At 49.7% G+C, this 26,283-nt stretch overlaps 1 protein-coding gene and 6 non-coding genes across 8 annotated transcripts; 2 read left to right on the top strand and 5 right to left on the bottom strand.

Annotated features, from left to right (window-relative positions):
• Positions 1-2,413: 2,413 nt before the first annotated feature.
• OR1F1 (olfactory receptor family 1 subfamily F member 1) lies at positions 2,414-4,781 on the bottom strand. 2 transcript variants are annotated; one of them, XM_055241671.2, is made up of 2 exons: positions 4,681-4,781; positions 2,414-3,436 (listed from the first exon to the last, which is right to left on the bottom strand). In XM_055241671.2, the coding sequence occupies exon 2, from the start codon at positions 3,422-3,424 to the stop codon at positions 2,486-2,488; it is 939 nt and encodes a 312-aa protein (XP_055097646.1). In that variant the 5' UTR covers positions 3,425-3,436; positions 4,681-4,781; the 3' UTR covers positions 2,414-2,485. The 2 variants fall into 2 exon arrangements, with proteins under 2 accessions (XP_055097646.1, XP_055097647.1); XM_055241672.2 differs by lacking the exon at positions 4,681-4,781 and adding an exon at positions 4,204-4,222.
• Positions 4,782-12,565: 7,784 nt separating this feature from the next.
• Positions 12,566-12,638, bottom strand: TRNAR-CCU (transfer RNA arginine (anticodon CCU)). Its single transcript has one exon. It is a non-coding gene; the product is annotated as a tRNA-Arg (tRNA).
• Positions 12,639-14,981: 2,343 nt separating this feature from the next.
• TRNAK-CUU (transfer RNA lysine (anticodon CUU)) lies at positions 14,982-15,054 on the bottom strand. The gene has a single exon. It is a non-coding gene; the product is annotated as a tRNA-Lys (tRNA).
• A 1,784-nt stretch (positions 15,055-16,838) lies between these two features.
• Positions 16,839-16,910, bottom strand: TRNAP-AGG (transfer RNA proline (anticodon AGG)). Its single transcript has one exon. It is a non-coding gene; the product is annotated as a tRNA-Pro (tRNA).
• Positions 16,911-18,356: 1,446 nt separating this feature from the next.
• TRNAP-UGG (transfer RNA proline (anticodon UGG)) lies at positions 18,357-18,428 on the bottom strand. The gene has a single exon. It is a non-coding gene; the product is annotated as a tRNA-Pro (tRNA).
• Positions 18,429-24,104: 5,676 nt separating this feature from the next.
• TRNAP-AGG (transfer RNA proline (anticodon AGG)) lies at positions 24,105-24,176 on the top strand. The gene has a single exon. It is a non-coding gene; the product is annotated as a tRNA-Pro (tRNA).
• Positions 24,177-26,176: 2,000 nt separating this feature from the next.
• On the top strand, positions 26,177-26,249 carry TRNAK-CUU (transfer RNA lysine (anticodon CUU)). The gene has a single exon. It is a non-coding gene; the product is annotated as a tRNA-Lys (tRNA).
• Positions 26,250-26,283: the final 34 nt, after the last annotated feature.

Here is a 26,283-nt window from a genome sequence, read left to right on the forward strand (position 1 = left end):
CACTTCACCTCGGCACTGCCTGGGCTACAAGCGGACCACGGCCCCGGGTTCATCTGAAATGCTTGTTACTCGCTGTAGTACTCACATTTCACTCCTCTCTTTCTTCCCTCCCTTCCCCTCCCCTCCCCTCCCGTCACCTCCCCTCCCCTCCCCTCTCCTCCATTTCCCTCCCCTCCCCTCCCTTCCCCTCCCTTTTTTGATAGAATCCTGTTCTTTCACCCAGGCTGGAGTGCAATGGCCTGATCTTGGCTCACTGCAACCTCCACCTCCCAAGTTTAAGCAATTCTCCTGCCTCATCACCCGATTATCTGGCATTACAGGTACCTGCCACCACGCCCAGCTAATTTTTGTATTTTTAGTAGAGACAGGGTTTCACCATGTTGGCCAGGCTGGTCTTGAACTCCTGACCTCAGGTGATCCACCTGCCTTGGCCTCCCAAACTGCTGGGATTACTGGCATGAGCCACCACACTCGGCCTCACTCCACTGTTCTTTTGCCTGAGCGTTTTTGTGACCCAGCCTTTATGCTTGACCATTTCGGAGGACACATAAAAGGAGGATGAGGCCAGTGAGTCTTCACCCGGGCTGCACAGGTGGTGCACACCTGTAGTCCCAGTTACTCGGGAGGTTGCAGGAAGCTGAGATGGCTCTACTGCACTCTACTGGGGAAACTCACCCCCAATATTTCAACATAGGTTCTTTCTATTTTCCCTAAGTGTCTGCCAGCTGAGAAATAAAGAGAAAGAGTACAAAGAGAGGAATTTTACAGCTAGGCCGCCGGGGGTGACATCACACATCGGTAGGACCCACCTGAGCCGCAAAACCAGGAGGTTTTTATTAAGGACTTTAAAAGGGGTGGGGGTGTACGAACAGGGAGTAGGTCACAGAGATCACAGATGTCAAAGGGCAAAAAGGAGAACAAAGATCACATGCCTCTGAGGGCAATAAAGATCATAAGGCAAAGGGCAAAGCAAAGACCACAAAGCAAAGGACAAAATCAAAACCTCCTGGCCGGGCACGGTGGCTCATGATTGTAATCCCAGCAGTTTGGGAGGCCGAGGTGAGCAGATCACGAGGTCAGGAGATCGAGACCACGGTGAAACCCCATCTCTACTAAAAATACAAAAAATTAGCCAGGCGTGGTGGCGGGTGCCTGTAGTCCCAGCTACTCGGAGAGGCTGAGGCAGGAGAATGGCGTGAACTCAGGAGGTGGAGCTTGCAGTGAGCCGAGATCGCGCCACTGCACTCCAGCCTGGGTGACAGAGCGAGACTCCGTCTCAAAAAAAAAAAAAAAAAAAACACAACAACAACAACAACAAAAAACCTCCTGATAAGGGTCTGTGTTCAGCTGTGCACGTATTGTCTTGATAAACATCTTAAACAACAGAAAACAGGGTTCAAGAGCAGAGAAACTGACCTCAAATTCACCAGGGTGGGGTTTTTTCACCATACTAATAAGCCTGAGGGTACTGCAGGAGACCAGGGCATATGTCAGTCCTTATCTCAACCACATAAGACAGACACTCCCAGAGCAGCCATTTATAGACCTCCCCCCCAGGAATGCATTTCTTTCCCAAGGTCTTAATTATTAATATTCCTTGCTAGGAAAAGAATTCAGCGATATCTTCCCTACTTGCATGTCCATTTATAGGCTCTCTGCAAGAAGAAAAATATAGCTCTATTCTGCCCGACCCACAGGCAGTCAGACCTTATGGTTGTCTTCCCTTGTTCCCTAAAATCACTGTTATTCTGTTCTTTTTCAAGGTGCACTGATTTCATATTGTTCAAACATACATGTTTTACAATCAATTTGTATAGTTAGATACAATTATCACAGTGGTCCTGAGGTGACATACATCCTCAGCTTACGAAGATAACAGGGTTAAGAGATTAAAGACAGGCATGAGAAATTATAAAAGTATTAATTTCGGGAACTGATAAATGTCCATGAAATCTTCACAACTTATGTTCAGAGATTGAAGTAAAGACAGATGTAAGAAATTATAAATATTAATTTTGGGAACTGATATATATCCGTATTAAAATGAAATCTTCACAATTTATGTTCCTCTGCCACGGCTCCAGCTGGTCCCTCCGTTCAGGGTCCCTGACTTCCCAGAACAGCACTCCAGCCTGGCGACAGAGCGAGACTCCGTCTCAAAAAAAAAAAAAAAAAAAATTAGCTGGGCATGTGGCACACACCTGTGGTCCCAGCTACTCAGAAGGCTGAGGCAGGAGGATGACTTGAGCCTGGGAGATGGAGGGTGCAGCGAGCCAAGATCGCGGCACTGCACTCCAGCCTGGGTGACAGAGCATTACCCTCTCTCAAAAAAATTTATAATTAATAGTTTAACTTAGTATAAGTAATAAGATCTCCCCCTATGTGTCACTAGCAAGAATATCATTTAATGAAACAACTACTGCATTAAACTCAATTGGTGAAAAATAAATTTCCTTGGGAATGAGATTCAGTCTTGGTTATTTCATCAGACAGAAAACACCACCCTGCCAACTACTTTTCTCAGAGCCCCTTTCAAGTACCTGTTCCTCAGGCTGTAGATGAAAGGGTTTAGCATGGGAGTCACCACTGTATACAACACAGTAGCTGTAGTGTCTTTCTCAGCTGAGTGGGAGGACAGAGGGTTAAAATACAAAGCAATGATGGTGCCATAGAACAGGAGAACCACAGCCAGGTGAGAACCACAGGTGGAGAAGGCTTTCCACCTTCCCTTTGTGGATGGGACCCTCAGGACAGTGCAGGTGATGTGCATATAGGAAGCCAGGATGCAAAGAAATGGGGTGATCATGACCAGGGCACCCTCACTAAGGATTATGACCTCATTGAGGTGTGTGTCTGAGCAGGAGAGTTTTAGTAGGGGAGTCACGTCACAGAAGAAATGAGGGATGGCATTGTCTGCACAGAATGAGAGTCGAGCCATCAGCAGGGTGTGCAGAAGGACATTCAGGTTGGCAACCACCCACGATCCAGCAACCAGCAGGGCACAGAGCTGATGGGTCATCTTTGCTGTGTAGTGTAAGGGGTGGCACACGGCAACAAAGCAGTCATAGGCCATCACAGCTAGGAGAAAATTGTCCATGTCCACGAACATGAAAACGAAATACATCTGTGTGAGACAGCCACAGAAGGAGATGGTCTGAGTCCCGAGTATGTGATTGGCCAGCATCTTGGGAATGGTGGTGGAAGAGAAGCAGATGTCCACAAAGGACAGGTTGCTGAGGAAGAAGTACATGGGAGTGTGCAGGCGGGAGTCTGCGCTGACGGCCAGGATGATGAGCAGGTTCCCCAGGATGGTGGCCAGGTACATGCTGAGGAAGAGCGCGAAGAGGAGATGCTGCTGCTGGGGCTGCCTGGAGAGTCCCAGGAGGAGGAACTCGGAGACACTCGACTGGTTTGTCCCACTCATGGGCTTGGGATCCTGGACACAGAGGCAGACAAAGAAGATGAAATGCAAAAGCTTCGAAAATGCTGGTTAAGATGGAGCACAGGAATGGCAGTAGAATTTTGCTTGCAGGACGTAAATGACAATATTGTCAACCCTGCTGGGGCTGCTACTGCTTAGTTCAGAGCTCAGGTTTACAGAAGTCTGAGCCAGGCCTTGTTGGCTATATCCACTGAGCTCCCTGCGTCCAATTTGTAAAATTAAAATGGAACAACCCAGAGGTCTGGGCAGAAACTCAGTCAGTTTGTGTTCCCCACAGTTCAGGATGTCAGACAGACAGGACAGAGACTGGTCCTGACTGGGTGATTGCGAGGAACTGCTCCTGAGCTCAGGACTGTTTTTCTGGCTCCACATAATGGAAAGGAAGGAGGGTCCCTCTGAGTCTTTACATCCTGACAAGCAGTTATCAGTGAAGTCCCACTGATGTGACTCTTTTTTTTCTTTTTTTAAATGGAGTCTCGCTCTGTCGCCAGGCTAGAGTGCGGTGGCGAGATCTTGGCTCACTGCAACCTTCTACTCTCTAGTTCAAGTGATTCTCCTGCCTCAGCCTCCCAAGTAGCTGGGAATACAGGCACGTGCCACCACGCCCAGCTAATTTTTGTATTTTTAGTAGAGACGGGGTTTCACCATGTTGGCCATGATGGTCTCTATCTCTTGACCTTGTGATCCGCCCGCCTTGGCCTCCCAAAGCGCTGGGATTACAGGAGTGAGCCACCGCACCTGGCCGCTGATCTGACTCTTACCCAGAAACAGCAGCAGTCCTCACTGTCTCCTGAAGTCCTGGGTTGGCTTCCCTTTTTCAGACCTGGCCAGAGGTTATTGGTCTGAGGGAGGGTGACTCGTCACTGGAGCTTTGAGGCTGAGTATCTCATGAATCAGCAGCTGGGCTGCACAGACTCAGCCCTTGATGCAGGAAGGACGTTTGGAAGAATCACAGGGCAAGCTCTTTACAGGAGCCTCCATGGCCAGTAGGGTCATATTCCCTGAGAGCCTCATTAAGAAAAGCAGAGAGTAATTGTCCGTTCCCCTCCTTGGCTCTTTTGTGTCCAACACTGACAATAAAGCTTTGTCATACGTAATTCCTGCGTCAGCATTTGGCAACACTGAAAATGATGCAATCTAAGGGGTAATCATTGGCAACAACCCTTCTTCTAGAGGAAACTCACAACCCTGTATTTTTTCCCCCACCCAGCTGGGATGCTGATCTTGTTGGGAGATACCTGTGAGGCTGTACTGGGATTAAGAAGATAACCTTTGGATTTTCACAGACCAGCACTCAATTCCCAGATCCACCATTACCAGTTGTATAGCCTTGGGAAAGCTAGTAACCTCCACTGAACCACCAGCTCCCATCATCTATAGAGTGGAGAGATAATATTCACCTTGTAGGGTTGTAATAACTAAATTAGGTAATTTATGTTAAATATCTCCTGACTCTCAACCTCATCAATGCACTGGGCTAAGACCATGTCCACTAGGTGGAGGCTAAAGATATTAAATTATTATTATTATTATTATTATTATTATTATTATTATTATTATTTTGAGATGGAATTTCATTCTTGTTGCCCAGGCAAGGTAGTACAGACGTGCACTACCATGCCCACCAGGCTGGGCAACAGAGCGAGACTTCGTCTTAAGCAACAAGAACAACAAACAATCCATAAAGCTAATTACGAAAGATCTGGGGAGGAGGAGGAGAATGGCCACTGAATTAGCAAAGACATTGTTTGTAAGCGATAGAAAACCAACTCATATCAGCCTAGAGAGAAATGACAGGTTAATGTCATTACAAAATCCAGGGTGTCTTCTTGCAAAGCCTTTGTGTTTCAGGCCAAACCAAATTCAGGGATCTGAATAATAACATCAGGACTCTGTATTTCTCTGTCTCACTACGGTGTCGGCTTCTGCTCAGCTTCATTCTGCAGATTACCTCTCCTCATGTGGCAGCAAGATGTCCAACAGTGGCTCCAAATTCACATCCTTCCAGACTAGGAGCCACAGGGCACATGAAACTTCTCTCTACCAATATTTATTTATTAATAACATGTACGGATGCAGGACAAGTGAGCCCCAAAGTGAGGCCTAGTCTGCAAGGGTTCTTGGCTTTGCCCAGGAAAGAATACAAGGGCGAGCCAGTGGTAGAAGAAAACAGCTTTACTAAAGCAGCAGGCAGTGTTACAGCTCCCTGACTGCTTCTGCAGAGGAGGGCTCCCCCTCTGCAGTGTGCTGAGAGTAACAGCTCTGGACAGTTTTGCAGCCATATTTATACCCCTTTTTAAGTATATGTAGAATAAGGCGCAGTTTATGCAGAAATTTCTAGGGAAGGGGTAGTAACGTTTGGGTCATTGAGTCATTGCTATGGAAAGGGGCGGTGACACCTGGGTGTCACTGGTGGGTGTGTCTTATGGAAAGCTGCTTCCACCCCATCTCTTTTAGCTAATCTTCAATTCGGTCCAGTGTCCGAGCGCTGCCTCCTACCTCAACTCCAGGTAAGGTTGTGATCATCCCTTCGTGGGTCATGTGTCTAAACCTGAACCAACCATTCTGCATGGAAGAACAGGGTACTCTCATCATTCTGGATCATCAATTCAATCCATTCCATGTGGGAATCCAGTGATGGACATTATCACCAGGACTAAATGGAGGAGGACAGGAGTTCCCCTTTTCCTCCACGTATTTGGCAATAATTAAACAAGCAAACAAAAATGACAAGTGTTGGCAAGGATGTAGAGAAACTAGAGCTCTACATTGCTGGTGAGAATGTAAAATGATGCAACTGCTGGGGAAAACAGTTGGGTGGTTCCCCCAGGAGCTAAACATAGAATTACCATACAATCCAGCAATTCCATTCCTAGGTTCACATCCAAAAGAATTGAAAACAGGGACTCAAACTGTTATTTGTACAACAATTATTGTACATTAGTCACAATGGCCAAAATGTGAAAATAATGCAAGTATCCATCAACAGATGAATAGATAAACAAAATGTGGTAGATCCTTATGATGGAATATTATTCATCCATAAAAAAGGAATGAAGCACTGACACACATTACAGTGTGGATGGACCCTGAGACGTTATGCTAAGTAAAAGAAGCCAGATATAAAAGAACAATAATGTATTATTCTACTTATATGAAATGTCTAGAGTAGGCAAATCCATAGAGACAGGAAGTAGATTAAAGGTTATTAACAGCTGGGGAATGGGATGTGGGAGAGTTATTGCTTAATGGTTACAGAATTTGTTTGAAATGAAAATGTTTTGGAAACAGATAATGGTGATTATTGCATACGTTGTGAATGTAATTAATGCCATTGGTCAGGCATGGTAGGTCACACCTGTAATCCTAGTGAGGCAGGATGGGTAGTCAAGAAAGTGACCACGTTCTTGGGACACAGCAACTGTGGTGACCACACAGTCAGCACAGTAAGCCTCAGCATTCACCTTGTAATTGAGGTCATTCAAGCAAAGCTATTTTCAGTAGGTACTTTCCCTTCTGCAGAGCATGTGCATTCTGATCTTATCTGTCTTCAAATTGACCTTTTCCTGGTTCTTTGTTTGTTTACTTATTTGTTTTTTGTTTGTTTTGAGATGAAGTCTTGCTCTGTCGCCCAGGCTAGAGTGCAGTGGCACAATCTTGGCTTACTGCAACTTCTACCTCCTGGGTCCACACCATTCTCCTGCCTCAGCCTCCTGAGTAGCTGGGATTACAGGCATGTGCTACGATGCCCAGCTAATTTTGTGTTTTTAGTAGAGACGGGGTTTCTCCATGTTGGTCAGGCTGGTCTCGAACTCCTGACCTCAGGCGATCCACCCGCCTTGGCCTCTCAAAGTGCTGACAGATTACAAGTGTGAGCCACCGCACCCACCCATAACTTTCAAAATATCCTTTTTCTTTTGCAAGAAATTACTCTATGCTGCATTTGTTTTGCTGTGTGTCTCTTGTTTAAATTCTTTTGAACCAAGAATACAAAAACCAAGGTATCATATCAATGGTCAACACTAGCACTTTGGGAGGCCAAGGTGGGAGGATAGCTTCAGCTCAGGAGTTTGAGACCAGCCTGGGCAACATAGTGAGACCATCACCACACCTGGCTAATTTTTAAAATTTTGTGAAGATGATGTCTCATTATGTTGCCCAGGCTGGTCTCAAATGGTCTTGAACTCCAGGGCTCAAGCAATCCTCTTACCTCAGCCTCCTGAAATACTGGGATTACAGGCATAAGACACTGTGCCCAGCTCTTTAATCTCTTTTATTATATATTTTTATTTTCATTATTATTATTATTTGAGGTAGGGTCTCCCTCTGTGCCTAGGCTGGAATGCAGTGGTATGAACACAGCTCACGGATGTCTCAACCTTCCAGGCTCAGGTGATTCTCCTGTCTCAGCCTCCTGAGTAGCTGGGACTACAGACACATGCCACTATGTTCAGGTAATTTTTTTTTTTTTTTTTTTTTTTTTTTTTGTAGAGACAGAATCTCGCCATGTGGCCCAGGCTGGTCTGGAACACCTGAGCTCAAGTGATCCTCCTGCCCTGGCCTCTCAGATTGCTGGGATTATAGGCGTAAGCCACCATCCTCACCTTTTTTAATGGGTTTTGATTTTGTTTTTGTTTTCGTTTTTTGTGACAAGGTCTTGCTCGGTCACCTAAGCTGGAGTGCTGTGGAGCGATCACAGCTTGCTGCAGCCTCAAGCTCCTGGGCTCAAGTGATCCTCCCATCTCAGCCTCCAAGCCCAGCTAATTTTTGTATTTTTTGTAGAGATGGGGTTTTGCCATATTGCTCAAGCTGATCTTGAATGCTTGGGCTCAAGTGATCCTCCTGCCTCGCCTCTCAAACTGCTGGGATTACAGGCATGAGCCACCACGTCCACCGCTGTGATTTCTTAAGGGTAAACAAAAAGGATCAGAAGACCTTATGGTTTCTACCAGGCAGGGCCTCGCCACTACCCTTTCGCCTCCAGTACAAAGTCTCACTTTTGTTTTCTTTCATCGCCTGCCATCTGCCACCATCAGGTCCAACATAGACCAGCCCCAGGAGAGCTGCCTGTTCCCTGTCCCCACTTGCGTATCTGTACAGAACTGTGTTGATTCCCCTAAAACACCCATGTTCATCAAGCATTTCCCCTGCTTAAGGGGTTAAGCGTGTCCTCTCTCTGCATGTGTGATCCCCACCACCGAAAGGGGAAACAAGTCAGCCTGCTTGCCTCAGCCAGATGGCACCCCGGCTATTTCTTGCCTTCAGAATCCAATGAAAACACCCGCTCTTCCTGGGTCTCCCGCCGCCTGCCAGCCTCCGGATTAGAACCACACCATCAGCTCTGCTGGGTCTCCAGTTTGCCAACTCACCCTGCAGACTTGGGGACCTGTTAGCCTCCATCTGCGTGAGCCAATTCCTTATAATCTCTCTCTCTCTGTCTCTCTCTCTCTCCCTCTCTCTTCCTCCTTCTCCCTCTCCCTCTCCTTCTCCCTCTCTCCCCAGTTGCATTCAAGCTTGTAGTCAGATCTAGGCCTGTGCTGTCTGAGGAATTGGCCCCCGGCAGCAGGTGGCTCTAGAGCCCTTGACATGTGGCCTGTCCAAATTGAGATGTGCCTTAGAGGAAAGTACGCCAGATTTTGAAGGTTTAGAATGACAGAAAAAAAAACCAACAACAACATAATCTATCTCATTAATAATGTATGTATTGATTACATGTGACACAAAACATTTGTTCAAATAAAATGTATTATTAAGATTAGTTTTGAGGCAGGCACAGTGGCTCACGCCTGTAATCCCAGCACTTTGGGAGGCCGAGGCAGCCAGACCACCTGAGGGCAAGAGTTTCAGACCAGCCTGGCCAACATGGTGAAACCCCATCTCTACTAAAAATACAAAAAAAAAGAGAAAAGGCCAGGCATGAGTAATCCCAGCACTTTGGGAGGCTGGGAAGAGCGGATCACCTGAGGTCAGGAGTTTGAGACTAGCCTGGCCAACATGGTCAAACTCTGTCTCTACTGAAAAACATGCAAAAATTAGGTGCAGTGGCGCACTCTTGTAATCCCAGCTACTCGGGGGGCTGAGGCAGGAGAATCACTTGAAGCCGGCAGGCGGAGGTTGCAGTGAGCTGAGATTGCACCACTGCACTCCAACCTGGTCAACAGAGTGAGACTCCGTCTGAAAAAAAACAAAACAAAACAACAACAACAACGACAACAACAACAACAACAACAAAATAGCTGGGCATGGTGGCGGGTGCCAGTAATCCCAGCTACTTGGGAGGCTGAGGTGAGGCTGGAGACTTGCCTGAACCCAGGACATGGAAGTTGCAGTGAGCCGAGACCATGCCATTGCACTCCAGCCTGCGCAACAAGAGCGAAACTCCATTTCAAAAAAAAAAAAAAGATTAATTTCATTGCCAGTCATGGTGGCTTACATCTGTAATCCTGGCACTTTGGGAAGCCAACGCAGGAGGATCTCTTGAGCCCAGGAGTTCAAGACCAGCCTGGGCAACAACAGTGAGATCCCATCTCTACAAAAATAATTTTAAAAATTAGCTGGGTGTCGTAGTGCGTGCCTGTGGTCCCAGCTACTTAGGAGGCTGAGAGGGGAGGATATCCTCAGCCTGGGAGGTCAAGGATGTAGTGAGCTATAATCATACCACTGCACTCCAGCCTGGGCAACAGAGGGAGACCCCATCTCAAAATAACAATAATAATATTTTTACTCTAAAACTTTTAATGGCCCTGATTAGCATCTCCTAAGTCTTGCTAAACATTACTAACCTTCATCCAAAAACTTTCACTGGGCAAAGACTTGAGAGTACTCCATGTCTCAACCCTCTCTGCAGCCTAGGGCTGCAAAGGAAAAGGAAACATATGCTCAACACAGGCTCAAACCCACGACCCTGCGATTAAGAGTCTCACGCTCTCCTGCCTGAGCTAGCCGGGCATGACTGCAAGGTTTTCTGATAATGGAGTGTGTGCCCACCACTTGACATGAACATGAGGATGAATCAGGGAGTGCCACCAACTGCTCCCTGGGTCCTGCCCTTCCCAGGAGAAGAGAAAGTCAGTCAGGAGAGACGTGACCCACGCGTCCTGGTGGCAGGTGGCACAGAGACTCTGGGGTCCTGGAAGCCCCAGGCAGGGGCTCAGGGACCAAACCCACCTGGTGGGGCTGTGCACCCAGGTGGGAGGGTACATCCCACCCTATGTTCTCGGTCCCAAGGGGTGCCCAGATGTACCGGGGGTCACATTGCCCAATAAAGTAATTCATGCTCTCAAATATGTATTGAGCGCCTCTGTGTGCCAGGCACTGGGAATATAGCAGTTAACAAAATGGACTTTCAAAACAGAAAAAGAAAGAGGGTGGATTCCGTATCAGAGGCAGTTGCTGGTCTTCACTTCTTTTTTTTTTTTTTTTTTTTTTTTGAGTCCCACTCTATAGCCCGGGCTTGGAATACAATGGTGTGATCTCTGCTCACTGCAACCTCCAACTCCCGGGCTCCAGCGATTCTCTTGCCTCAGCCTCCCGAGTAGCTGGGATTACAGGCCACCCCCACCACGCCTGGTTAATTTTTTTGTATTTTTAGTAGAGACAGGGTTTCATCATGTTAGCCAGTCTGGTTTCGAACTCCTCACCTCAGGTAATCTGCCAGCCTTGCCTCTCTGAGCCACCGCGCCCAGCCCTGTTTCCTTTCTCACTGGGATGGACGCCCGCATTTGAAGTCAGCGCGTCGTTTAACCCGCACACAAGTCGCGGTAGCTGTTTTTTGTTCGTTTGTTGTTTTGTTTTTCGCCTTTTTTTCTGTTTTCTTTTTTTTTTTTTTTTTTAATAGTAAACGCAATTAGCACAATGAGTTAGCTATCTTTTTAGGGAGGATTCTCTCCTGTTTCCGTAGCAGCAGGAAGGGAAGGAGTGGGGGAGAGCGCCGGAGGCGCAGGTTCTGAGATTGGGTCCAGGACCCCGGCTCTGAGCAAGACGCACCCTCCTGGGCTGGGATGCGCTTCCCGGAGCACGGTTGGCATTGTGCTCTGGGGGACACGGGGCCTTCCACCATCAGAGTGCTCACTGAGTGACACGCCAATCTGGACAGCACTTGCTGGACCCCAAATCCTGGACCGATGCCAAGACTCCACTCACGAGGTCTTTCACGCCCAGGAGTCACTATCAAAAGTCACAGAAGAAGGGCGGTGGCTCACGCCTGTAATCCCAGCATTTTGGGAGTCCGAGGCAGGAAGATAACATGAGCCCAGGAGTTCCAGACCAGCCTGAACAACATAGCGAGACCTAAATCACTCACGATCATAAACCAGATTAAGTCCACGTGATCATCTGCCCACCTCACTTCCAATTTCGCAAGTGCCCCCCTTAAATTCCAAAATAGACCTCTGTTTTCTACTGTTCCTGTTCACTTTTGACCTTCATATTTTTCCATTTTATTAGAATCTCTTTTGTCTCCCCTCCTCTCCTCTGGCCCGAGTGCCAGGAGCCTTTGGCACTGATCATATACAAACATCTGGGGCCTCGGAGTGGCTGCTTGTTTTGTAAAGTGTGTCACACATCTCTCCCGTGGGGGATATCCAAGTCAACCACGATGGATTGAACGTTCTTTTCTGAGGTTGAACAACATTAATGAAACAAACTGTATTCACTTCATCCCCTATTCATGGTCATCCACCTTCCCGTTTTTGAACAAAATTACTGCAATAAAACATCCTTGTAAATACATGGTACTTTTATTTCTATGAAATGGAACTTGCGGGTCAAAGAGGTGTGTATACAAAGGTTCCTTTCTAAAACCAAAAGACAAACCAAACCAAACAAACAAACCAAAACAGAAAACCAGCCTCCAACATTTTCCCACTTTGATGTATACAAAAGCTGTATATTGCTTTTTCTTGTCCCTTTGGTGTGGAGAGAGGTAAGTAAAATCTTCACTCTTCTTATCCTAGAGAGAGAGAGGAGATTGTGTGTGTTTGAGTTTAATGCCCTGTTTTTCTTCCAAATTCATGCCCTTGCTTCTTATTCTTGTAAAGTTTTTCTACCTATGTGTCTCCATGCTTTGTCCTTTTCAAAAGGTGTGTTGCCTTACCCCAAGGTCAGCAAAGGTCGGTGTTGTCTTACCCCAGGTGGGACTCGAACCCACAATCCCTGGCTTAGGAGGCCAGTGCCTTATCCATTAGGCCACTGGGGCAGTTGCCAAGTGCCCTACTGAGAATATTAAAAGAATAACTTATCGTGGGTGGCTAGAAAATGATCCTACAATTGGTTTGGACATTTATTCAAGGAAGTATGCCAGCTTGAGCAACATAGCGAGACCCCGTCTCTACAAAAAAATTTTAAAATTAGCCAGGTGTGGTTGTGCTCGCCTGTGGTCCCATCTACTTGGGAGGCTGAGACTGGAGGATCGCTTGAGCCTAGGAAGTGGAGGCTGCAGGGAGCCGAGATGGCGCCACTGCACTCCAGCCTGGGCGACGGGAGTGAGATCCTGCCTCAAAAAAAAAAAATCTTAGCTGAGTTCTTGCAACGCAGCAGCCTCCATTCGGGTCGCCGGGGACGCCATAGCGAAGGAAAGAAAACTCCCAGTCCCCGTAGAGCTCTGCAGGCTGCGTCCTCGACCCCCGGCGCTGTCCTCTCCCGCGTGGTTTCCGATCCTCCAGTCCGCATGGGCTTCGGGGAGCCCGACTCGTCTGATCCTCCAGAAGGGAGTCGCAGGCGCCCGAAGGAACTTGAGTTTCCTTCGGAGTCAGAGAGCAACGGAGGTCTCGGGCTGGGTGGGTCGGTGGAGCACTGAGCCTTGACGCGAGACCCTTGACAGCCCTACTGTGTGTTTAAAAAAGGTCAGGTCCTCCTGGGGCCCAGGGCATGACAAAAGATCCTGCAGGGGCCGGGCGAGGTGGCTCGCGCCAGTAATCTCACACTTTGGGAGGCCAAGGCGGGTGGATCACCTGAGGCAGGAGTTCGAGGCTAGCCTGGCCAACATGGCGAAACCCCGTCTTTACTAAAAACACGAAAATTAGCCGGATGTGGTGGCTCTTTCAACTACTCGGAAGGCTGAGGCAGGAAAATCGCTTGAACCCGGGAGGTGGAGGCTGCAGTGAGCCGAGATCGCTCCACTGCATTCCAGCCCGGGCGACAGAGGAAGACTACATTTCAAAAAAATAAAACATTTTTAAAAACTTTTTTGTTTTAATCCCGCAGGGCACAGTACCGGGGAGGAAGATTGCAGACGGCGCGAGTCAGACACCCCACCGGACCCCCAGAAGCTCAACTGCAAGCCCAAGTCAGCGCCCTCTTAGCAGCCCCCCGCGCCGCACCCCAGGGCCGAGCGCCACGACTCAGAGCTGGGCCAACGTCCGGGACACGGAGGCGGCCCGGGAGATTCTACCCTGCACCTCGCTTTTCCAGGCTCGGCGCGAGAGGAAGCAAAGAGACAGACAAAACCCTCCCCTTGAGGTTGCTCAAAGCCGACGCCCCCGGGATCGCGGACAAGACCCCTGGAATCCGCTGTGACTGTCATTTACCCAGTGGTAAAAATTCAGCAGAGTTGAAGCTGCTCAAGATACTCATCCCACCAAGGGAGCTTCCGGGACCTCAGAGACTCATAAAACAAGACGATCTAATACACAGTCCATATTCTAAATTCCCCCAGTGACTTTATGTTTTATAAATTGAAGGAGAAAAATCCAGGACCGAGGGGTTGAGTCTCACTGGAGTAAACCCTGGACTTGAGCCCTTGAAAGTGCATGGCTGTGGGCCGGGCGAGGTGGCTCACGCCTGTCATCCCGGCACTTTGGGAGGCCGAGGCGGGCAGATCACGAGGTCAGGAGATCAAGACCATCCTGGCTAAAATGGTGAAACCCCGTCTCTACTAAAAATGCAAAAAATTAGCCGGGCATGGTGGCAGGCGCCTGTAGTCCCAGCTCCTCAGGAGGCTGAGGCAGGAGAATGGTGTGAACCCAGGAGGCGGAGCTTGCATTGAGTGGACATAGCGACACTGCACTCCAGCCTGGACGACCGAGCGAGACTCTGTCTCAAAAACAGGGAGAGAGGCCCGTCTGGGACTTGAACTCGGGAGCTCTCGCACCCCAAGCGAGAATCATATCCCTAGACCAACGAGCCACCGCGGCAGGAGATTTACTTTCCTTTGGGGCAGTCGTGGAGTACTTGGAGCGATAAAGCTCAAGCCTACAAAAGCAAAGGGAGAGGAGACTGGGATTGCAGACTCGGCGAGTGGGCCAGCGCCCCAGCCCCTCTCCGCACCGCACAAAGTGGGGAGAGGCCCCTGCACCAGTCACATCCATCCTGTGGCCCCTGTGTTCTCACCCGCCCCCGCCCCTCTGCCCCCGGCTGGCAACCAGCCCGTTCCGGTGCTGCCTTTGGTCATTTCACTGACAATCCTCGCTGCTGGGAGTGCGCGGAGACCAAAATTCAATCATTGAGGGGATACTATCACAGAGCGCGATGTGGCACCTGGTAGTGTTCATTAAATGCTGGCTGTTTCCAGAACTCCAAGGTAGCAAGGAAGAAAACAAGTCGCCCAACGTGGGGCTCGAACCCACGACCCTGAGATTAAGAGTCTCATGCTCTACCGACTGAGCTAGCCGGGCTTCTCTGGGAACATTTTATGTCTAGTAATTGGCGGGGTAGCATGAGAATAGTAGAAACTAAGTGACGTAATGAATCAGCCCCAGAAACCAGGGCACACTGGGGGTCTCCCACAACAGGTTCAGTTCCGCCCCGACATCCCCGCTAGTGCAAGACTTGGCTCACCACTCTGCGATCTCCCATAAATGGGGATGACCCGCCAGAGGCTCCTTCCGCACGGCGCTGGCATAAATCTGTATTCTCTGCCGTCCGCTGAAATGTCCTCCTTTCAGAAAGAGAAAAAACATACCCACACTGCACGCACCTGAAGGAGTCAATGACAACCTCTTTTTTGAGGCCACTCGAATTACAGGAACAGGAGAGTTCTGCTGTGTATCGGGCAAATTAACCCATCTTTGGAGCCGCAGACAGAATGCCTGAAGCTCACTGGGAGCTCGCAGAAGCCCTCGCAGGTGTCGCTCTGCACTGTAACCTACTGTGACGTGCATCTAGCTGTTCCGTCTCCATTACCGTGTGCTTTTATATCTAGAACTATTTGGTTCTCTTTTCAATTTAGAAGGTTGAAAGGAGAGCATTTTACATAGGTCCTGTTGTCAAAGATATTTTCTTTATTGCCTTTCCTAAGGATAATTGTATTACAATCTTCCTAATACTCTGCATCCAAAATGTTTGCAATTTTGTTTCTGTTGCCTACTGTTGATGACTTGTTGTTCATGATATCTTGTTTTGCTTGCATTTTTTTTTTTAGATGGAGTCTCACCTTGTGACCCAGGCTGGAGTGCACTGGCGCCATTTCAGCTCACTGCAACCTCCATCTCCGGGGTTCAAGCGATTCTCCTGCCTCATCCTTCCTAGTACCTGGGATTACAGGCGCCCGCCACCATGCCCGACTAATTTTTGTATTTTTAGTAGAGACGGGGTTTTACCATGTTGGCCAGGATGGTCTCAAACTCCTGACATCAGGTGATTAACCCGCCTCAGCCTCCCATAGTGCTGGGATTACAGGCGTCAGCCACTGCTCCCTGCCTCCTTGTGCTGGGTCCATTTTCCTTGAAAATTTCTTTGATTCTTGGTTCATAGCACGTTCTCAAACCCAGCGTCCCAAACAAAAATGAAGTCCCTGCCAATAGAATCTGTCCTCAGAGTAGACCAGAGGAGGCCCCAGTCCTGGTGGGCGCTGGGACTCAGGACCAGGTACCCGGGCTCCAGGGTTCAGTCCGTGCTCCTTCCAAAACTAGGACGGGGAAGCAGTGGAGCCCCAAGAGTCTACACGCAGGTGAGGAGTGACGGGATGTGGGGAGGGAGAGGCCTCTGGACCCCAGATACAAACACCCATAGCTTATCTCCTCTGCTCAAGTGCCTGGCTCACTCTCTCGTTGAGACTGCGACTGCTAGAGCCAGGGATAGTGGGTGGGAGTCCCAGGCTAGACCTTTTAAGGCGTGTGACTGTGAAGATTCGGCTCTTATTGTGTATAGGGACTTGTCTCTTCTTCGGTGCTTCGAGTTTGCACTGACAGAAGTAACAAAAAAAAAAAAAAAAAAAAAAAAGCCACCAAAAACCAAACAAACGACAAAAAATAGCTTGTCAAAAGGGCTCTGGCAACACTGGTGACAGGACTCTAGATGAATTTTAAGAAGAGGTAGTGGGATAGTAGGCGGCGTCAACATAGCTTGAGACCTTTGTACAAATTACCTTTGCAGGGTGTCCACGTTCTGCGCTGAGGTCTGTAGGTCGAGCCGAATCTAAGAAAGAGCAGGAAACGACTTTTACCCTGCACCAAAAGCCGGGCTCGTCCGGGATTTGAACCCGGGACCTCTCGCACCCTAAGCGAGAATCATACCCCTAGACCAACGAGCCACACAAGTTACTCATTAAGGTTGTCTTCGTGGGCGTCCTAGCATCCTGGGGGCGGCGAGGGCGGACCCAGCAGGACCCTGGGAGTAGACTGTTATTTCAGACCCGCCTGGAAGGGGCAATTTCAAGGGCGGATGGGTGTGGCGGGAGCCCAGAGCCCCGGCCCCTCCTCCGTGACGCACAAAATGGGGAGCAGCCCTGGCGCTCCCACAACCCAGAAGGGCCCTGGGTCCTCGCCCGCCACCGCCACTCGGCCTTGGGCTGTGGATTCGGCGTCTCCGAGGCGCGCAGTGAGGAGCTCCAGCTTCCGCAGGACATGGGAACCTCCCAATAGCAGGCAGCGGCTGCGCTGAGGGTCTGCGAGCCGCGATCACTGGACGTCCGCCTTGGAAACGCTGCAGTCCCTCAGCGTGGCACCAACGGGTGTTCAATAAAGGCCTGACCGAGTGCACGAGATACCAGCCACCAGGCACCCTACCTCGCCGCACCTCACGCTTCTCTGGCTCCAGTCCTCCCTTCTCCCCAGGGAAGCCAAAACCCAGAAAGCGAGCTTCCCACGTGGGCCTCGAACCCTAAAGGTTGACGCTGAGAGTCTCTTTTCTCCACCGACTGAACCAGCCCCGCAGCGCCTGCCTGGCCTCAAGTGCCCAGGATGGCTGAGCCCTCGGAGAAGACGGCTTAGGCCACCAACCACGCTGCGCACCAGGGACGATTCTGCGATGCGCCCCCTTGCCCTTCACTGGGGGGAGCTGGAGGGACCTCCAGTCCCCAGGAAGTGAGGAGGAGGAAGAATGAAGCCCGTGGGGCAGCAGGCGTCGGGCGTCGGTTCCGGGGCACCCTTTACTGTCACTCTGCCCTTACCTGTTTCCAGATTTCATCTGACTCCCGAGAATCCGGCAGATCTGGGCTAAAAGGGGCTCCCTGTCCCTTCCAGATCCAAGCCGCGAATTTCCTCGCTCTCAGTGGGAAGGCCCTGGGGTCTGGGCGTGGAGACAGGGGCCGAGACCCCCACCCTGCCAGGGCCGACTGAAGTGCTGCCCGCGGCTGCCCGGTCTTCCCTGCCTCCCTCCTCTCACTCACTCCCTTCCCTTCTCCCCGGCTTCCCATGTTCTCCCCTTCTCCGAATAAACTGGAATTTTAAGCGGAGTAGGGCTCACCTGGGACTGGAGCCGCCATACTCGAATCATAGAAAACATTTATGCCCCTGGAGTGACCAATGAGCCCGGCGCATTCTTCCTTATTCTAAATAACCTCCTCCTGCTGCACGGGGTCGTCTCCTTTAACCGCAGTTGCCGCAGTTGGCAGCGCTGGATCCCATTTCAGCAAGGCGAGAGCTTCAGGCCCGTCCGTCTGGGTCCCGGGACCCCGGGAGGTCTTCACTGAGGCCCCGCCTTCCTAGTCTCCTATCCTCATTGAAAATGCTAAAAGGGAGAAAAGAAAAGGAAAAAGGGGCTCGTCCGGGATTTGAACCCGGGACCTCTCGCACCCAAAGCGAGAATCATACCCCTAGACCAACGAGCCGCCCCTTCCTCGTTTTTTTTTTTTTTTTCTTTTTTTTCTGGTGGGGGACACGTCCTTCCGCCCCTGACGCAGAGCGAGACTCTTTCCATCACCCCAATAGCTCAGTCCTTAGCGCGCGCACCTGCGAATCTTGACCTGTGGGTTCGAGACCACCCTCAGATTTCCGAGGCAGGCTTTACTCCTGCTGGGTAAACCAGCCAGGTTACCCGCTGAGGTTATGAGCTCGTGGTTTAAATGTCGTGCTGATATGAAATATAGGTGCATTTGCCTATTACTAAGGTAAAAGGATTTCCAGGCAGGATAGTGATGTCAGAAATCATAAAGGAAATACACAGATTTTATCCAAGGTTTTAAAACCGCAAATGACAATCCAAAGAAAATACAGTCTAATTACAAACTAAGGGCTTATTACTGGGCTAAGTAGATTTCAAATCCTTTAAAAAATACATAGGCATATTTTTAAAAGACATTTAAGAAATGAAGATCTATGACAGAAACGGCTTCGTCTTCCTTAGCTGGGACTATGGAGCATAATCGCTGCTTGCCGCAGCCTCTCTGTCTGGCAAGTGTAGCCTTGGGCTGGCCCTAAGGGTCATGGGTGGAAAACAACTGAGCCTTGAAGTAGAGACCGGAGAAAAAGAGATTGTCCTAGAGCTTGCATGGGAAGAGTTTCGGGACCCGGAAACTGGAAACATTGGATTTCCGTGACAAAGTTTGCCTAGTAGCAGTACATGGTGCAATGGGTGTGTCTCGAGGCTGGCCTGACGCGTAAAAGGTAGCTTCCTTGAGACTCAAAGGAAGCCAGGGAGAACCCTGTCTAGTCACCTGCAGGCATCTCTCCCGGGGTCTTACGTATTGGCTGCTCTGGAAGTCACAGAAAAGTGAAGGAGGCTGGGCGCGGTACCTCCCGCCGGTATTCCCAGCACTTTGGGAGGCCAAGGCGGGTGGATCACGTGAAGCCAGGAATTCGAAACCAGCCTGGCCAACATGCGAGACCGCTGCCTCTACTAAAAATACAAAAATCAGCCGGGTATGGTGGCGCGTACCTGTAGTCCCAGCTACTCAGGAGGCTGAGGCACGAGAATCGCTTGAACCCGGGAGGTGGAGGTTAGAGTGAGCCCAGACTGCGTCACTGCCCTTCAGCCTGACAGGGTGAGACCCTGTCAAAAAAAAAAGAAGAAAGAAAGAAAAAAAAAAAAAGGAAACTGAGAACAGATTCCAACTGCTCATTCTCGTCAGTTATTGAATAGGGACTGGACTCTGCTGGTTTCCATGAACTAACTCATGCTGTTTCCTTTCTTTTTTTTTTTTTTTTTTTCTTGAGACGGAGTTTCGCTCTTTTTGCCCAGGCTGGAGTGCAATGGCATGATCTTGGCTCACCGCAACCTCTGCCTCCTGGGTTCAAGCGATTCTCCTGCCTCAGCCTCCCGAGTAGCTGGGATTACAGGCATGTGCCACCATGACACGCTAATTTTTGTATTTTTAGTAGAGGTGGGGTTTCTCTGTTTTGGTCAGGCTGGTGTCAAACTCCTGACCTCGGGTGATCCGCCTGCCTCAGCCTCCCAAAGTGCTGGGATTACAGGCGTGAGCCATTGCGCCCGGCCTCATGCTGTTTTCAACAGATGCACAAGGAGGACACCATTATCTTCATGTCTACAGATGACACAACCGGAGCCCTGGAAAGGTTAAGAAATTAGTTCAAGTTCACACGGCCAGAAAGTGCCCTGGAAAGTCTGGCTAGAGAACCATGTGAACAGCTGTCTTTGCACACCAACAGGTAATTCACAGAAAAAGGAAAGCAAACACACACACACACACAGAGACATGCACAGATGGCCAATAAACATGAAAAACCACTCACCTCACTAGCAAAGTTTCTTTCCCCACTTTCTGAACTGCCCGCTGCATCAATTCCATTCTAGGCCTAGTTTATCTCATAGCCTTACCACAGAAGCCAGTGGGGAATAGCTATATGTCTGAATTCTACAATTTTGGCATATGCTTTGACTCAGTAGAGATATACTACACATACCATAAAATTCACTAAAGTGTAAAATTGAGTGGTTTTACATATTCATGAGATTGTGCAACAGTCACTACTATCTAGTTCTAGAATGTTTTCATCATCCCAAAACAGACGCAGTACCCATTAGCAGTCCTCCCTGTTCCTCCCTCCTCCCATCTTCTAGCAACCCCTGGTATGCTTTCTGTCTCCACGCATTTGCCTGTTCTCTATATTTGATATAAATGGAATTATACAACAGCAGTCTTTCATGTCTGGCTTTCTCACTTAACATAATGTATTCAAGGTTCATCCTTAGGAATGAATTACTGACATACACACAATTCATTCCTAATTATGACTGAATAATATTTGGTATTATTGAATAATACTATATTAGTTTTTTTGCTGTTATTTGCTAGGGTCGCCATAACAGTACCATAGACTGAGTGGATTAAGTAACAGAAATTGCCGGGCACGGTGGCTCACGCTTGTAATCCCAGCACTTTGGGAGGCCGAGGCGGGCGGATCACGAGGTCAGGAGACGGAGACCACGGTGAAACCCCGTCTCTACTAAAAATACAAAAAATTAGCCGGGCGTGGTGGCGGGCGCCTGTAGTCCCAGCTACTCGGAGAGGCTGAGGCAGGAGAATGGCGTGAACCCGGGAGGCGGAGCTTGCAGTGAGCCGAGATTGCGCCACTGCACTCCAGCCTGGGTGACAGAGCGAGACTCTGTCTCAAAAAAAAAATAAAAAAAAAAAACAAAAAAAAACAGAAATTTATGTTCTCGCTATTCTGGAGGCTGGAGGCTGAGACTAAGTATGGGCAGGGTTGGTTGGTGCTGAGGCCTCCTTCCTTGGCTTGGGGACAGCCGTCTTCTCCCTGGGCCTTCACACCATCTTCCTTTTGTGTATGCCTCTATCCAAGATCCAAATTATTATTATTATTATTATTATTATTATTATTATTATTATTATTTTGAGACAGGGTTTGTTACCCAGGCTGGAGGACAGTGGCATGAACATGGCTCACTGCAAGCCTCCACCTCCAGGGCTCAAGAGATCCTCCTACTTCAGCCTCCTGAGTAGCTGGGGCTACGGGTGATTGCCACCACACTCAACTAACTTTTTTTTTTTTTTTTTGAGACGGAGTTTTGCTCTGTTGCCTAGGCTGGAATGCAGTGGCATGATCTTGGCTCACTGCAACCTCCACCTCTCAGGTTCAAGCAATTCTTCTGCCTCAGTCTCCTGAATAGCTGGGATTACAGGTGTTTGCCACCAGGCCTGGCTGATTTTCATATTTTTGTAGAGATGGGGTTTCACCATATTGGCCAAGCTGCTCTCGAACTCCTGACCTCAGGTTATCTGCCCGCCTCGGCCTCCCAAAGTGCTGAGATTACAGTACTGAGCCACCATGTCTTGTCGACTGATTTTTTTTTTTTTTTTTTTTTTTTTTGTAGGAACGAGGTCTCACTATGTTGCCCAGGCTGGTCTCAAACTCACACCTGTAATCCCAGCACTTTGGGAGGCCAAGGTGGGTGGATCACTTGAGCTCAGGAGTTCAAGACCAGCCTGGCCAAGGTGGGGAGACCCCGTCTCTACTAAAAATACAAAAATCAGCTAGGTGTGGTGGCTCAGGCCTGTAGTTCCAGCTACTTGGGAGGCTGAGGCAGGAGAATTGCTTGAACCCAGGAGGCAGAGGTTGCAGTGAGCCGAGATACCACTCCAGCCTGGGCAACAAGAGCGAAACCGTGTCTCAAAAAAAAAAAAAAAAAAACCTATGAAGGCCAGTAATAAGCCCTTGATTTGTCATTCAGATTGTATTTTCTTTGGATTGTCATTTGCCGTTTTAAAAACTTGGGTAAAATCTGTACATTTCTTTTGTGATTTCTGACATCACTATCCTGCCTGGAAATCCTTTTACCTTAGTAATAGGCAAATGCACCTATATTTCATATCAGCACGACTTTTAAACCACCAGCTCATAACCTCAGCGGATAACCTTGTTGGTTTATCCAGCAGCAGTAAAGCCTGCCTCGCAAATCTGAGGGTGGCCGCGAACCCACAAGCCCAGATTCGCAGGTGCGCGCCCTAAGGACTGAGCTATTGGGGCGATGGAAAGAGCCTCGCTCTGCATCAGGGGCGGAAGGATGTGTCAAAAAACAACAACAAAAAAAAAAAGAAAAAAAAAACGAGGAAGCGGCGGCTCTTTGGTCTAGGGGTATGATTCTCGCTTTGGGCGCGAGAGGTCCCAGGTTCAAATCCCGAACAAGCCCCCTTTTCCTTCTCTTTTTTTCCCTTCTCGCATTTTCAGCAGGGACAGGAGACTAGGAAGGCAGAGGGAGGCTTCTGTTGGCAGGGCCTCAGTGGAGACCTCCCGGGGGCCCGGGAGGCAGACGGACGGGCCTGAATCGTTCGCCTTGCAGTCGATTCCATCACCCTGAAATGGGATCCAGCACTGCCAACTGCGGTAACCGTGGTTAAAGGAGAAGACCTCGTGCAGCAGGAGGAGGTTATTTAGAATAAGGAAGAATGCGCCTGGCTCGTTTATTTATGGGCATAAATTTTTCGTAGAGTTCGAGAGTGTGGCGGCTCCAGTCTCAGGTGAGCCCTATTCCAGCTTAAAATTGCATGGTATTGCGCGGAGTAATACATGTGGCGGGGTGCCAGAGGGAGGGGAATGAGGGACAGACGAAGGAGGGGCGAAGGCCGGGGCATCAGCTGGCAGCACTTTAGTGGGCCCTGGCGCGGTGGGGGTCTCGGGTCCCGTCTCCACGCCCAGACCCCGAGGCCTTCCCACTGAGCCAGGAAATTCGAGGCTTGGATCCGGAGGGGAGGGGGAGACCCTTTCAGTCCAGATCTGCCGAATTCTCGGGCTCCGGGTGAAATTTGGACACAGAGAAGGACAGAGTGACAGTAAAAGGTGCCCCAGAGCCGACGCCTGGACGCGGCCTCTGCTGCCGCAAGGGGCCTCTGCTTCCCCACGTCCTGGTGACCGGAGATTCCGCCAGTTCCCCCAGTGAAGGGGAAAGAGGTACATCGCTGACTCCGGCGGGCGCCGCGGGTCTGGTGGAGCGAAGCGACGCTCAGTGTCAGCCTCTTGAATTGAGGTTCCACATGGGAAGCTCGCCTTCTGGGTTTTGGCTTCCCTGGGGCAGAAGGGAGGACCGGAGCGGGAGAAGCGTGGGGCGCGTCGAGGTAGGGGGCCTGGTGGCTGGTTCCTGGTGCACTCGCCAGGCCTTTGCTGACCACCCATCTGCACCAGCCGCCGGGCTGCAGCGTTTCCAAGGCGGGCGTCCAGTGGTCGCGGTTCGCAGACCCTCAGCGCAGCCGCTGCCCGCTTTTGGGAGGTTCCCATGTCCCGCCGGAGCTGGAGCTCCTCACTACGCGACGCGGCGTGACGCCCGGATCCCCAGCCCAGGGCTGAGTGGCGGAGGCGGGCGAGGGCCCGGGGTGACCCGGATTGTGGGGGCACAGGGGACGCTCCCCATTTTGTGCGGCTCAGGGAGAAGCGAGGGCTCAGGGCTCCCTCCGCACCCACCCGCGCTTGAACTGGTCTCTTCCAGACTTCAGGAAATCGGAGTCTCCTCCTAGCTCTGCTCTGCTGGGTCCCCACCTCTCGCCACGAGAACTCCACGAGGGCCACAAAGACAAGCCGGAGGAAATGTAGCGTGTGGCTCGTTGGTCTAGGGGTATGATTCTCGCTTAGGGTGCGAGAGGTCCCGGGTTCAAATCCCGGACGAGCCCGGCTTTTGGTCCAAAATATCGGTTTCTACCCTTTCCTACTTTAGATAAATATCAGAGATCCAGACAACTCTGACAGGTCAGCGCAGCCCGAGTCCTTCGAAGTTTTGTTTGTTTGCTTGTTTTGAGACAGAGTCTCTGTCGACCCTGCTGGAGTGCAGTGGTACTATCTCACCTCACTGCAACTTCCACCTCCTGGGTTCAAGCAATTCTCCTGCCTCAGTCTCCCAGGTAGCTGGGACTGCAGGCACATGCCACCATGCCTTGCTAAGTTTTGTATTTTTTTTTGTAGAGACAGGGTTTCACCATGTTGGCCAGGCTGGTCTCCAACTCCTTACCTCAGGTGATCAGCCTGCCTTGGCCTCCCAAAGCTCTAGGATTACAGGCATCAGCCACCACGCTCAGACTTCAAAGTTGATTTATACAAAGATCTAAAGCTGTCTGACACCACCTACTGCCACATTTAAAATTTATTTGGAGTTTTGTCACCAGTGTCGCCAGAGCCCTATCCCCTGATATTTTTGTTTGATATTTTGCTATTTTTGTTTTCTGCTTTTATTATTATTATTATTTATGAGCTACTTTTGTCAGTAGGAATTCACTCGAGGCACTGAAGAAGAGATAAGTTCTCCCTATATACAGTAAGAGCCGAGTCTTCACTGTCAGACACCTTAAAATGTCTACCCTGGGATTCCCACCCAGTGTCCCTGGCTCAGGCGTCTAGAGCCTTAAGGAGAGAAAGCCAGGCACTTCAGCAGAGGAGATGGGCTATGGGCATTTGTATCTGGGGTCCAGAGTCCTCTCCCTCCCTACATCCCGACACTCCTCACCTGCCTGTAGCTTTCTGGGGCTCCTCTGCTCCCCTATCCTAGTTCTGGAAGGGGTGCAGACCGAACCCAGGAGCCTGGGTATCCGCGTCCTGAGTCCCAGCTCCCACCAGGACTGGGGCCTCCTCGCATCTACTCTGAGGACAGAATCTATTGGCAGAGTCTTCCTTTTTGTTTGGGATGCTGGGTTTGAGAACATGCCATGAACCAAGAGTCATGACTAACCCAATTTTGAGCGCTTGAGAACCAAGTGGAAAGAAAACTCAAGCAGATTTAAAGTAACCAATGTCTGGTTACGCCCTTGAGCCCCTGCAGAAGCAAACAATAATTTTTTCTGTGTGTGGGCAAATACATTTGTATTCCAGATCTCACAGAATTTCCTACACAAAGAAATTTGCAAGGAAAATGGACATTGCACTCTAAAAATTAGCAAGCAAAGAAGGTACCAGGAGCAACAACTCATTAACAGGAACAGAAACAAAATTGCAAACATTTCAGATGCAAAGTGTATCGGACTTATAATACAACTATCCCTACTGTGTCTAAAGAAATGAAAGGCAATAAAGAAAATATCTTTGACATCAGGACCTCCAACCTTCTAGACTGAAAAAAGAACCAAATAGTTCTAGATATAGAAGCACACAGTAATGGAAAGGGAACAACTAGATGCACGTCACAGTAGGTTACAGTGCGGAGCAGTACCTGCGAGGGCTTCTGTGAGTCCCAGTGAGCTTTGGGCTTTCTGTCTGCAGCTGCAAGGATGGGCCATACACAGCAGAACTCTCCTGTCCCTGTAACTCAAGAGGCCTCAAAAAAAAAAAAAAAAAAAGGTTGCCAAGGTTGTCATTCACTCTTTAAGTGCGTGCAGTCGCAGTCTGGAGATGTTTTTTCTCTTTCTGAAAGAAGGCCTTTTCAGCGGAGGGCACAGATTGGGAGAACACAGATTTATGCCGGCGCGGCACCGAAGGAGACTCTGGCAGGTCACCCCCATTTATGGGAGATCGCGGGGTGGTGAGGGAAGTCCTGCACTAGCGGGGACGTCGGTGGGAACTGAGCCTGTTGTGGGGGACCCCAAGTGCGCCCTGGTTTCCCGGAGTGATTCATTACCTCACTTTGTTTCCACCACCCTTAGGCCACCCGGCCCATTTGTAGATACGGAAAAAACCCTGTAAGAAAGCCCGGCTAGCTCAGTCGGTAGAGCATGAGACTCTTAATCTCAGGGTCGTGGGTTCGAGCCCCACGTTGGGCGTGTCATTTTTTCTTTTTTTTTTTTTTGAGACGGA

Source organism: Symphalangus syndactylus, chromosome 14, assembly GCF_028878055.3.
Source record: "Symphalangus syndactylus isolate Jambi chromosome 14, NHGRI_mSymSyn1-v2.1_pri, whole genome shotgun sequence".
NCBI lineage: Eukaryota > Metazoa > Chordata > Mammalia > Primates > Hylobatidae > Symphalangus > Symphalangus syndactylus.